Source organism: Panthera pardus, unplaced genomic scaffold (genome assembly GCF_024362965.1).
Source record: "Panthera pardus isolate Hobbes unplaced genomic scaffold, ASM2436296v1 HiC_scaffold_2, whole genome shotgun sequence".
Classification (NCBI taxonomy): Eukaryota; Metazoa; Chordata; class Mammalia; order Carnivora; family Felidae; genus Panthera; species Panthera pardus.
In genome coordinates, this window is record NW_026526765.1 from 105,843,693 (window position 1) to 105,858,282 (window position 14,590).

The 14,590-nt window shown below is 35.3% G+C and overlaps 1 protein-coding gene across 6 annotated transcripts in view; it reads right to left on the bottom strand.

Moving 5' to 3' along the window:
• ERBIN (erbb2 interacting protein) overlaps window positions 1-14,590 on the bottom strand; it is a 127,818-nt gene that overhangs the window by 57,939 nt on the left and 55,289 nt on the right. For all 6 annotated transcript variants that reach the window (XM_019414366.2, XM_019414362.2, XM_019414363.2 and 3 more), the window contains 3 exons: window positions 4,564-4,642; window positions 2,895-2,984; window positions 798-854 (listed from right to left, as the gene is read on the bottom strand). In XM_019414366.2, the coding sequence (XP_019269911.1) occupies window positions 798-854; window positions 2,895-2,984; window positions 4,564-4,642 (226 nt within the window). The remainder of the gene's footprint in view (window positions 1-797; window positions 855-2,894; window positions 2,985-4,563; window positions 4,643-14,590) is intronic.

Here is a 14,590-nt window from a genome sequence, read left to right on the forward strand (position 1 = left end):
TAAGCGGTTCATAAATGAATGTGTTTCCAGTGAAACTTTACTGACAAAAATAAACAGTGGGCCAGATTTAACAAGACTGTATTTTGCCAATGCTTACACTTTAAGAATGTAGCAATGAATTCAGTGAGTTTTAAGGTACTCCTAAATGAACATAGACTACAGGGCATCTTGAGTCTGTAGATCTGTTTTAGTTTTTTATCTTATTTGCTCTTGGATGGCCATCTCTTCTGATGTTAGCTTACCAGTAGGGGGCCCTCCATCCCACTTCTAATTTACAACAGACTACAAAACCAGACAAATTCTTAGAAATTATAGTTACTCGACTTCACATGAAGACCCTATCGATCTCACTAACGAGTCCTATATATGAGAGCTCTAGTATATGAACTGGGACCTATATTGGGGACTCAGGTGGGCTTTATATACATATTATTTTCATATTTGTAACACAAGACAGAGTTCCAGAAAGCTATGAAATCACTACAAAATACCAACAGCTGCAAAAGTTTTATATTCAACACTACTAATTAAAATATGACCACAAATGTCAGCCTTTTAAAATAATTTTCACTCATATTTTAGGTATTACAAAGTTAACATTTCTCTAAGGATGTAAGAATTCAAAATTTTGGGGTGCCTGGCTGGCTCAGTTAGTAGGGCATGTGACTTCTGCTCTAGGGGGTTGTAAATTCAAGCCTCTCATCGGGTGTAGAGATTACTTAAAAATCTTCAAAAATAAAATCTTTAAGAATTACTTAAAAAATTCTTATTTTAGAAAGGATAACACCTTTACTTACTTTGGCAACATTTTCAACTGGTTTTCTCTAAGTTCTAGTATCTGGAGTTTAGTTAATCTGCAAAACAAAACAACAAATCAACAATCTATGACAAAGACAATGAATTTAATTATGATGTAATGTCATGCCCTACAGTTTCAAAGCAACCAATATTTATTGTGTAATTATAAAGTAAGAAAAGACGATTTCTGCTCCTCAGTATTAGTGGGGGAGGGGGAGACTTAAACACTTCTACATACTTAAAGCACATAATGTACTTAAATATAAATCCTACAGCATTTTCTGTGAAAATGCCTTCCCAAATTATTAGCTGGTAGTAGATTAGAGAACAATAATTCATCTCCAGAGTCTGGCTCTGAGAGAAAAAAGAATAAAAGAATGTAAGGTGATATAAAAAAGGAGAAATCCTCTGGCTGTTCAGTGATGCACTTTCCAATAAAATTAGAGGGAAAATGAGCAGATTAGGCAGTCCAGAGGTGCTAGCTAATACCACAATGTTAATCATATTACAAAATATAAATGTATCAAATCAACATATTTGTTTATATTTGTATACCTTAAAACATTGTATACCTCTGTATACACTGCATGCCTTTGTATACCTTAACACATTTGTATACCTTAAACTTATACTATGTGTCAAAAATATTTTTTTAAAAAGTGGTCCAAAAGCCAGACACAGAAAAGGAATCAAGCACACTAATTTTTATATATTTACATATATAATGTATACGCATATTACATATATACATACATGCATATAGGTGTTTGTATATAAATATATGTAGCATGATAACATAGCTCCTACAAAACAGTCACTGGACCACAATGCCCAGAATTCATTTTTTCTTAATTGAAATATAGTTGACATATGACATTATTAGTTTCAGGTATACAACATAATGATGTGATATTTGTATATAGTGTGAAATGATCACCACAGTAAGTATAGTTAACATCGATCACCATAGTTACAAAATTTTTTTTCTTATGATGAGAACTTCTGAGATCTACTCTCTTAGCAACTTCCAAATATGCAATTCAGTATTGTTAACTATAGCCACCATGCTGTACATATATACTCGTAATTTATTTTATAACTGGTACTTTTTGACCACCTTTACCAATTTTGCCCACTCTCACCCAATGGCAACCACCAATCTGTTCTCTCTGCATCTAAGAAGCTCAACTTTTGTTTTGTTTTTTTTTTTAAGATTTCACACATAAGTGAGATCATACCGTACTGTCTTTATTTATAGACTAAAAGATAAAATTAACGTGCCACTGAACAGCACTTTCTCTAGTAATTAGTTTAAAAACAGTAATAATTCTGGGGCTCTTGGGTGGCTCGGCTGGTGAAGCATCCGACTCTGGATTTTGACTCAGGTCATGATCTCATGGTTCGTGAAATTGAGTCCTGCATCAGGCTCTGAGCTGACACCACGACAGCCTGCTTGGGATTCTCTCCCCCTCTCTCTCTGCCTTCCCATGCTCACATGTTCTCTCTTTCACTCTTTCAATAAATAAATAGACATTAAAAAAAATAAAAATAAAAACAGTAATAATTTGATACCTATTATTCATTCACTCACTGATTTGTCTTTTCATTAAGAAAAATTACTCAGAGACTATAATGACAAGAAGAAATGCATGTTCAGATATTGGTAGAGGTGTGTAATGGGGTAGACCCCGGAAACACACTTTCTTTTCTCCAGAACTCTGAGTCCAATGGAGAAAACATATAAATCAATAATCAGATCATTTTCAGATGTGATAAATGCTAAGAATAAAGCATTCTGTATCTCAAATATACAGAAATTACCCACATTTAAACCATTTTTGCATATTTTAAATAAATACCAATTCAAGACTTACATTGCCTTTTCTTCTCAATATTCACTGCTTATAATTTACTTGGGAAAATAAGTTCAAAGACAAAATAACAAGTTCTGAAAAAACTATAAAAACCACAATGCTTGAAAATAATTACAAAAGAAGAGCCTATGAAAGTGTAATTAATAGTATAACTGAAGCAACTTGTTTTGTAAACTTTGTAAGAGTTAACAAGAAAAGGTTTCAGAAGAAACTGTAATTTACCTGCCGAAATTAGCTGGCAAGAACTCAAGGAAAGCATCATTTAGATATAGCTGGGTTAGGTTTAACAGCTGAGAAAATCCATCAGGAAGCCTATATAAAATATATCAGAATTTAAGTTAAATTAATACACAGAATTTCAGTCTCTTACTGAATCTAAGAATGTGTCTACCCAGCACATGCTCTTAACAGATAATAGGCACCTTTTTACTTTTATGAGGGATCCTCAAACATTTCCCTTTTGTAATAATTTGTCTCTTTCAATGTTTATAATTTCATCTCTTTGTAAAAAGGAAATGAAACAGTATTTATCTCAAGAAGATAAAATGTGAATTCAAAGATCAAGTCTGAATGAGCCAAAATACAGAGAAATGTATTTAGTACATAACTATGACATCAGCAGACACTACTGAAATCTGCCTTATCTAACATCAGTCCAAAGGATTAGATAAGGAATTCCAAACCTTGACAGTTTTGACTTTTGGGGCTGGATAATTCTTTGTAGTGGGGAGGCTGTCTTCTGCACTGTAGTTATGTTTAGCAGCAACCCTGGCCTTCAGCCATTAGAAGCCAGGAGCACCACCTACCCCCCACATGTTGTAGAAACCAAAATTGTCTCCAGAATTTGCTAAATGATCCTTAGGGGCAAAATCATTCCCATTTGAGAACCACTAGTTGAGATTATTTTCAATTTCAACATCAGGCCCTTAAACAATCACAAAAAGAGTGCCTAATTTTATAATAAGCAAATGAAAAGAAATAATTTTAAAAAGCTAAATAAAATCCTAAGGCCATCTGAGAATCTATGTACGTATTAACTTTACCTTTATTTCCTCTGGTTTGCAAAACAAACTACAGATCTATAACTGGATGCTAGAGGAATATTTTCAGCTAAAGATGAAACATCATCTGTACATGTTTTTCCTGGATTTTAACAAGTACAAAATTCTCTTGCAGTGAGACATCCCAGAGTCTTTGACTGATCTTGTTTCTCTCCTACATCACACTCCTTCATCTACCACAGCAAATGAAGCATCACTGTTCAGAAAAACTCATTAAATACAGTACTATAATACATGAAAGTTGGTTTTAGTGTTCGACTTAGCTATATTAAGCTATGCTCTATTCATCTTTTGTTTCACCATTCCATTTTTGCAAAATTTAACAGTTTTGGTGTCAGGAAAGCATTCTATTTATAGCCACTACCATCATAAAAGAATATTTATGACCTCTGGTATACGGTGCAACCAATCACATGGTTTTGTTGTTGTTGTTGTTGTTGTTGTTTTTACCTTCTTGATCTTTCAACTGTCTTTTATTATTTTCGAAAGTTTTAATGTGCTGCACAGCTGATTTGCAAGTGAAGATATTCTTACATTGTGCAAATATCACTGAACAAGGAGACCTGGATTCTAGCCTCGTTTCTGATACAAACTATCTGCGAGACCTGGAACAAAACACCTGCGTTATCTGTTTGGATGTCTAATTTACTTTTGTAAAATATGGGTTTAGAAAAAATACTTAAGAGGTTTCTTTTTAATCTAACATTAAAATTTTGTACAGATTTAAGGCTGATATCAACTAATCATTAAAATATAGAAAGCAATTTTCTACTACTATCTCATAGATGTTTTATTCACAAAAGTAACTTATAACTCAACTGAGAACTTACTTGGAAATAGGGTTTACACTGGCCTCCACAACTGTCAAAACTTTACAATTTTTTATATTTTCTGGAAATTCCTGTATTCCTAGAAAATGAACAGATAATCAATAATCAAATTAAAAGGATCTTTTATAAAAGATAAAATAATAACATAAAATTACCATATACCTTCCAGATTCAAAATTTACCAACTAAGTAGGATCTAGATAAATTGACACCAACATCAATCTAACAGAACTACCTCTACAACGATTTCTCTTTTCTCTTCATCTTTTTTCATGTGCCTCTTTATAACTGTCAATTACTAATTTTACCTGCCTTTTCTTCCTTGAGTTCTTCTGAAAATTAGTTAATACCTTCTCTATTTGATGATGTAAAGGATACAAAATGCAGAACACTTAGCAATCTACCTACTTTTCTGCTGTACAAAGATGCATTGCTTTTTTTAATGCTGGGCTCCAAACTAAGGTGGCCCCTAACATATGTATATATGTAAGGACAAAACTGAAAACAAAGCTGAAGACAGAAGAGGTTAAAAAAAAAAAAATCTATGTTTGATATGACAGCAGATATGCCAGAAGGCAGGTGCTGAGCAAAATTTCTGTAAAATATCATACAAATGTTGTGACAAGCCAAATTACAGTAAGCTTTCTAAGCACTTACACTTATTTTCACAAACTACCTCTGCAAAAATATATTAACAATAATTTGTGAACAATAACCCACAAACTTTAAGTAGCAATGTTGTAATCCAAACTAAAAGAATGTGAAATCTTTTTCAAATATTCCAAAAACTCTGCTTGTAAGATTCATTCCTGTAAAGACACAGTATGATTATTCCACATGGTTGACACTAAAAGATCATTTAAACTTCTTTCAACTTCATCACTGTATCATTCTTTTTTAAAATTTTTTTTTAATGTTTATTTGTTTTGGAGAGAGAGACAGAGTGTGAGCAGGGTAGGAACACAGAGAAAAGGAGGCACAGAATCCGAAGCAAGCTGCAGGCTCTGAGCTGGCAACACAGAGACTGACACAGGGCTCGAACCCATGAACTGTGAGATCGTGACCCGAGCCAAAGTCAGATGCTTAACCAACTGAGCCACCCACACATCCTCGTCACTATATCATTCTAAGTAAGCAAGTTTACCACAGTGCCAAACACAGGATTTCAGGCGATGAAATATGAATGGCACAAAATCACCAACTGGCAAATAGTGCAGTAATAACTGTCCAGTCAAAATTCATATAATATTAGTGGGTAAAATATTGATGAAAAATTGGATATTAATATAGTCTCAAAGTTTCTCCAAAAAAGATACTTACTAATCATAAAAGGAATAGAGCAATTATAGTGAAGAAATCTCACAGGCACCGTCCTAAACTGCTTCAAAGTTAGCATCACTAGTTACCAACATCATCATGTGGCACCTAATCTAAGATGCACTGAGAAGATGCAATATCATTACTCTCATATTCTTGCCAAAAATATGTAACATGAAGTTAATCATAAGCAAACATCAAACAAATCCAAATTTAGGGAAATTCCACTGTGGAACTGGCAACTAACTTTAAAACTATCAAAGTCAAAAAAGACAAAAGGAAGATTGAGAGCTACTCAGGTAAGAGACCCAAGAGTACAACTGGGAGACTGTATCAATGTCAGTATCTATCTTGTTCTAGAATATTACAAAAAGTTACCATTGGGGAAACTAGGTAACAAGTACATAGGATTACTCTATAATTCTTAGAACTGTACATGCATTTACAATTATCTCAATAAAAATTTCAATTAAAGAAATCTGGGCTCAATGATTCCTACGGGAAGGTTTTAGTACCATTGTTTTTATTACAAATTCAATTTCGCTAACAGTCAAAATAATTCATTTTCTCAATTTCAGTTTTAGGAACTTTTGCTGAAATTTATAGAGTTCATGTAAATCTCCAAATCAGCAAATATAAGCAATGATGGATATCTTATGATATTAAGGAATTACTGTTAGCTGGGTTTAAGTATGGCAATAGAGTGATTTCATCTTGACACACTTATGTATGAAAAAGGTTATCCACGATTTGCTTTCAAACAATCAGAGATGGCAAAATAGGAGGTATGGATGGAGGTAGAGTAGGAGGTATTTAAGATACTGATAATGCTGAAATTGATAGGTATACAGGCTTATTCTATTATTCTACTTTTGTGAATGCTTGAAATGTTTCACTATAAAAGATTACGACTGCTCAGTTACTAAAAACAGACTCAGACACAAAAAGGACTTCAAAACAGTTACTATTCTTAAAGGGGGAAAAATGGAACATTATCTATTTTTTATTTTTAATCTTTATTTATTTTTGAGAGAGAGAGACAGAGAGTGAGTGGTGGAGGGGCAGAGAGAGAGAGAGGGAGACACAGAATCAGAAGCTGGCTCCAGGCCCCAAGCTGTCAGCACGGAGCCCGACGCGAGGCTTGAACTCATGAACTGCGAGATCATGACCTGAACTAAAGTCAGACGCTTAACCAACCGAACCACGCAGGTGCCCCAAAATGGTACATTATTTAAGAAATAAACAGAAACTTCACAAATGAAAAATATACTATCTAAATGAAAAATCCACAGGACAGGATTAAAAGAAGATTACACAGGGTGCCTGGTTGGCTCAGTCAATTAAGCAGTTAAGCATCTGACTTCAGCTCAGGTCACGATCTCGAGGTTTGTTGGTTCGAGCCCCGTGTCGGGCTCTGTGCTCATAACTTGGAGCCCAGAGCCTGCTTCAGATTCTCATTCTCTCTCTCTCTCTCTCTCTCTTCTGTCCCCCATCTCCCACCCTCCCTCTCACGCTCTCTCAAAAATAAACATATTTTAAAAAAGAAAAAAAGACTAGACACTGTAGGAGAAAATTTCAGTGAGCCAGAAGTCATGGCAACAAAAATTAGCCAATCTGAAACACGGGAGAAAAAAAAGAATGAAAAAAAAAATCAACAAAACTGAGAATATACAGACAATTTCAAACAGGCTAACATGTATTTATCTATCTTTAGAAGTTTATTTACCAGCCTACCACTAAAAATACATTCTCTTTTTTTGTTTTTGTTAATATATTGTCAAATTGGCTAACATAAAGTGGGCTCTTGGGTTTTGAAGGGAGAACCTTTGCTTTCTCTTTCTTTACTACTTGAATTGGACATGGCAGTTATCAATGTCACCAGATACTTCCAAACTCCTCTCCAGGGTGGCAATGCCAAGTTTCATACCACAGCATCTATACATATTCTATTTTTGTTTTAAAGTTCATTAACTTATTTTTGAGAGAGAGAGAGAGAATACCTGTGCAAGCACAAGAGGGGAGGGGCAGAGAGGAAGAGAGAGAAGAACCCAAGCAGGCTCCATGCCACCATCGTGGAGCCTGAAGCGGGGCTCAAACTCACAAACTGCAAGATGATGACCCAAGCCAAAATCAAAAGAGTTGGGTGCTTAACCAAATAAGCCACCCAGGTGCCCCTATTTATACATATTCTTGTTGACATCCACTATTATCTTTAAATGCCAATGTAAGGGGTTGAACCTCACCAGCAATAATATAAATTTAAATTTAAATTAAAGCTAGGTATGTTCTTGATATTTTCTAGTGATACTGAATATACTTTCTAGTATGTACTATGTACTTTCTAGTACTTCTAATGATGCCCAATACCTTTTCATGTGTTTAGTGATCATTTGTTCTTTCTTCTTGAACACCTTGTCTACTACACATTTTTCTACTGGATTATCTTTTCATTATTGACTGTAACCATTCTTTAGAAATATCAGTACAGCAAGTTTTTCTCACACATTGTCATGTGTTTTTATTTACCTATTTTGTCATATTGAAATTTCATTCTCTTACTACTATGCTTCTTATATCTTGAACGAGTTATCTTTTCTATCTCGAAGTCATAAAAATACTCTCCTACATTTTCTGTTAATCGTAACTTGTTTCTTGTACTATTAGCCTTAATTCATTTTGCAATTTATTTTAGCACATACTATGAAGAATACCTTTGTTTGTTCTATTTCTCATATAAAAACATTGTTCCAGATGCACCTGGGTGGCTCAGTCATTTGAGCAACAGACTTTTGGCTTGTGTCACAATTTCGTGGTTCTTGACTTGGAGCCCTGCATTGGGCTCACTGCTGTCAGCAAGGAGCTGAGTCCCCATCCCCCACTCACTCTCTCAAAAATAAACAAACATTCAAAACAAAACATTGTTCTAATGCTTACAAAATAGTTGTTTTCCTTATTCCACTGATTTCTAGAGGCACCTCTGTCATATTCCAAATTCTCTCATGGTTATGTTTCTAGACAATCTTTTCTTTTAGATCCTTCTACTGATCTATTCCATAGTTTTATGCTTTTCTTCCATTTAGATTGTACAGCCCATTTTCTGTAAAGTTCATTTCTAGATATGTGTGATAGATTGATTGCACTGATGGATTTGCTCCCTATCTCACTCTCTACAATGTGGTGTTTCAACTTTTTCCATCAAAATATTAAGTATAATTTCCCTATTCCTGATTCTGGGCTCAGCCATGTGTTCAGCTTTGACAGAGTGAACACAGAGTGAACAGACAGAGTTGACAGAGTGAACAGCTTTAACAGAGTGGATGAAATCAAGGGTTTAAATAAGTTCTGGATAATTTCTACTACCTCTCAGACTCATCTTATTGCTCTGTGAGAACACGGCTGGGATCACTTGGGCTAGCCTGATGGAGGATGAGATCTATGGCAGAGTGATTCCTGTCATCCCAGCATAGGATTTCCAGCATTGCAATTTAAATGGTCCATTTTTTTTAATACTTTTGTTATGTATGCATGTACGTTACATATGTAGGCTTCATGCCCAGCATGGAGCCCAATGTGGGGCTTGAACTCATAACCCCGAGATGAAGACCTGAGCCAAGATCAAGAGTTGGATACTTAACCAACTGAGCCACCCAGGTGCCCCAAACAGTCTTTATCTAGTTTTGTTATCAAAGTATATTTTACCCTTATAGAGTTGTTTACTTTCCCCCATTACCCTAATCTACATGATAGTTTTTTATAAATAAGTGATTATCCAAATTCCATGAAGGTTTAGTCAAACTTGCTCTTAAAAGTAGGCTTGGTGGTTTTTCTGACTACCCAATTTAATACTGTATTCACTGGTCTTTTCAAGTTTTCTGCTTCTTGAGTTGATTCTGGAAATTTATTTTTCATTTCATCTAAGTTTTAAAATTTAGTGGCTTTATACTATTCACTCTTTTTCTTTTGAGTGAAAAGTTACTTTTTAATAAAATGGTAGCAATAGGAATGTGAGAGATGTTGCTTTTGGAGATAATGGGGGACAAGAATTTTCCTTCTTTTTTTTTTTTTAAATTTTTTTTTTTTTAACGTTTATTTATTTTTGAGACAGAGAGAGACAGAGCATGAATGGGGGAGGGTCAGAGAGAGGGAGACACAGAATCTGAAACAGGCTCCGGGCTCTGAGCTGTCAGCACAGGGGCCCGATGCGGGGCTCGAACTCACGGACCGTGAGATCGTGACCTGAGCCGAAGTCGGCGCTCAACCGACTGAGCCACCCAGGCGCCCCTTTGGACAAGAATTTTCTTAATGGCTAAATAAAAACTTAACCCTATTTGAAGTCACAAATTGGAAATACTGATCTACAAAGCATCCCTTTTACCTAGAAATTTAACACCTCAATTATACATTTTAGTGTATGTATACAATGAATTAATAGTATCTGTGTTTCTTCTGTTACTGCTAAGAGGTTTTATTCATGTTGCTTAGATTTTCTATTCAAAACACTTATAACTATTTAGTATATTTTACCTTTTTGCACAACAAACATTTGCTAAATTTGACTTACTACCCATAACATCCCTATTTTTTTACACTAATTTTCTTCCTTCTTTTCTCTCATTCATTTACATACAAAATATGTAAGGAGTACCTGGGTGGTTCAGAGAGTTGGGCGTCCAACTCCTGAATTTTGGCTCAGGTTGATTTTGGCTCAGGTCCTGATCTCACAGTCCTGACATTGAGCCCCGAGTCTGGGCTCTGTACTGAGAATCTTTCTGTCCCTCTCCCTCTGCGCCTCCTGGCTTGAGCGCGCGCGCTCTCTCTCTCTCTCTCTCTCTCTCTCTCAAGCAACAACAACAGCAAAATATTTAAGGTTACTGAATCATGTTCTTTAGAAGTTAAATTATCAGTCCTTTAAATAATGTGAGACAAATAATTTGTCTCAAGTGGTAATTCTGTTGAGGACACATTAAAAGCACTTTAATAGATTAAAACAGTACCCCTTTGCTAAAATGACTTTATACTTTAAAAAACCTGGGGGTGCCTGGGTGGCTCAGTTGGTTAAGCATCCGACTTTGGCTCAGGTCATGATCTCATGGTTCAGTGCTAAAGTCAGCACAAAGTCCACTTCAGATCCTCGGTCTCCCTCTCTCTCTGCCCCTCCCCAACTTGCAGTGCTAGCTCTTGCTCTTGCTCTCAAAAATAAACAAACATTAAAAAAAAATTGACTATATGCTAACTAACTTGGATGTAAATTTAAAAAATAATATAAAAAATAAAATTTTCAAAAAAAAAAATCGTATGGGGGTGGCAGCAGGGCTTCCAAGGTAGATGCAGTGCTCAGGGGCCAGAAATGGGAGACACGGAAGAAAAGGGCAAAAAAGACAAAGGGTTTGGAATATTATGAAAAAGGTGCAATGAACATCTGTTAAAACAATTCACTCCATAAACATACATTTCATTTCTCTTCTGTAAACACCAAGGAATGCAATTACTGAGTTAATTATATGGCTATTGATGTGGTGAATTATATGAATTCATTTTCAAATACTGAAGTAGCTTTGAATATCTGCAGAGCATCCCACTTGGGGGATACTTTTATTATTCTTATCAAATACTTATTTTTAAAATAAAACATTCCACATTTAGAGGAGTGGCAGGGGAAGGGCATTCCACAGTTTTCATTAGCACCCACTTCATTTGAAAACTTAGCTAAATATCTCATTTCTTTGGCCTTTTTAAGTCCTTAAAGTGTCATGAAATTGTCTATATAAAAGATATTATCCAAGAGCTATAATATTTTTGGTACATGATCAAGTCTACTAAGGAGAAAAAAGACCAATTAATTTGGTATGTTCTACTGATCTAAACTTTTATGTGGAGAAAGAATAATTTCAAGAGTTCTATATTAGATTTCTATAATTTTAATATTTCATGGAAAAGTAATGTTTTTATCATCTTCCACAAATAAACATATATTTTATATTTTTAAAAATTTAAAGTACTTTATTCCATAGCTTGAGGTTTATAAAAAGTAACCAATCCTTATCTATGAAATTAGTAATTCTAAATCATCTTCAGCTTTCAGATACATAGTAATAATTTTTCCATAAACAATTACTTTTGAAATACTTTTGAAATACTTTTCTACTTGTATAAATTGCTAGCATTGTATTTACTATGACTTCAATCCCTACAGGTTCCAAATCTGTATCTCTGGTTCCCTGCCCTCTCCTTAACTTCAAAAAAGAATTTTCAAATGCCTTTTACATACTGCTTAGGTATCTCAAACAAAACATGGGCAACACTGAAATTACCTATACTTTGTATTATTCAGCAAATATGTACCAACTGCACACAGTGTAAGACACTATGCTAAAGACTGTAGATACCATGACAAGGTCCCTTTTCTTGAGAAGCTAAAACTGAGCCAAAAAAAAAAAAAAAAAGTTTTCACCCCACCAGTTTACTTCCTTCCTCAGGAGTCTTCCTTCGCAGGATCTTTTGCACCTTTCCTCTCTTTTTCTAGGTCTCTTAATGTTGGGTTGCCCCCCAGGGCTCATTCTTTGGGTGTCTTGTCTTTCACACACAAGGCCTTGGCTACTATTTCTAATCTCCAGCTGTATATACCATGTCTGTGCTGACAACTCCCATATATGAAGAGCTAGCACAGTTCCCTCTTGACTGAGAACTCCTGACCCCTGTGAATAACTAGGTATCTTAATTCAAATAAAACGTGTCCGAAAATGACCTGATTTTTTCCACTAAAAACTGCAACTCCCACAGATGACCCCTTTTTGACTGTCAGCACCTCTATCCTTCCACTTGCATAGATCAATACCACTGAGGTCATCTTCACCTCTTATCTTGGGTTCCACATGCAATCCATCTTAAAATCTTGTCGACTCAACCTTCAAAACATCTAGAGTCTGTCCACATTTCACTGCTTCTATCACTATCATCAGAGATAACATCCCAACTGGTTACTTTTCACCCTTGTACCCACAATGTTTCCACACATGACCAGCATAAATCTTTAAAATACAAATCAGATCATGCTCTGATTGATCTGCTCAAAGCTTTCCAAATAATTCCATATCACTGAGAGTAAATGTCAAAGAACATACTATTACCTACAAGGCTCTCACTCTCTGACCACTACTCTTCTCGCTCTCCCATCTTGCTTACTATCTTTTAGCTACCCTGGCCTTCTGTTTCCCATACATATTATGGACACTTGCACCTTACAAACTTTACACTGGCTGTTCCCTTTCTGGTACTTCTTACCTTACATACCTACATGGCTAACTTCTCAGGTCCTTGCTCATGTCACTGTCTCAAGGAGGCCTACTCTCAAAGCTTATGTTAGCCAGTCTTCAAAGATGGCTCATTTTATCTTTAAAGTATGCAGAACCTGAATTTTATCATGAGTTACTTCTTAATTCTCTAACAATTTCAAATATCTGTTCCTTTTTCATTTCCAGTTGAATACTGCTCCTTCTTTGTCATATACCCTTTTTATAAGAATTTGACTCTGTTGCTCAAACTTAGTAAATGGAAAACACTAGATTAGATGTTACAAAATGTGGCTGTCCTCTTTATCTTACTACTGCTTGGTTACAGAAGAACTCTTTCTCTACTGCTGGGACAGAGCATATACCTCCTGACATCTAGGAGCTGGCCTGGTACTATGAGCTAGTCCTGTGTCTTACTATGAACCATCTACTTGGCATTCAAAGAGAGGTCTTGGTATTCTCTTGTTAAACTAATTTCAAAGAGTATCAACATCAGACCAGGCCACTCTATGACCATGAAAGATCAAGACAACAGCAAATTTGTACAGTTAACCTTCAAACAACATGGGTTTGAATGGCGCAGGTCCACTTATACAAGGATGTTTCTTACAGTACTGTAAATGTGTTTTCTCTTATGACTTTCTTAATAACATTTTTTCACTAACTTTATTGTAATAATACATTATATAAGACATATACAAAATATGTTGTATGTTATGTTTATTATACATACATAATATATGTTAGGGGTAAGGCTTCTTGTCAGTAGTAGACTACTAGCATAGTTAAGTTTGAGGGGAACCAAAAGTTATACACAGATTTTCAACAGTGTACGGGGTTGGTGCTCCTAACTCCTACATCGTTCAAGGGTCAACCATCATCATGTCTGAACAAACACAATCAAATGTAATTACATCTGAACAAATATGAACATTGTCCAAAACACAAAATATCAAACAACCCCTTCTCCCAACTGTTGAGTGACTGCTGTTTCTTTACCAATTACAATTTTAGCCTTGCTGTAATATGCCCTCCCTAACAGGTAAATTTATTCTAATTCCCAATTATAGAGCTACCTCTACTTCTTGACAGCATTGTGTCCAGAGTAAAACCTCATATTCTAAACCCTCCCCCAAATCACCAAAGAAAAGCTCAAATCCTGTAATAAGTCTTTATTTTTAATACCTTGAGACACCACTTAGATTCCCACAGTATGGGTTTTTACTCACTGCATCAAGTAAGAAACCCAAACTGTTCAACCACAGGTGAGTTTCTGGTGATCTCTGCTGAAAGGGCATCAATATTCCAATGTCCTCATTACAGAATATAAGTTAATAGTGGCTCCTTAATGTTCCTGCACTTGAAATGCTATGGTAATAAATAGCACAGAATATAACAGGGAGTTCCATTCAAAACAGTCA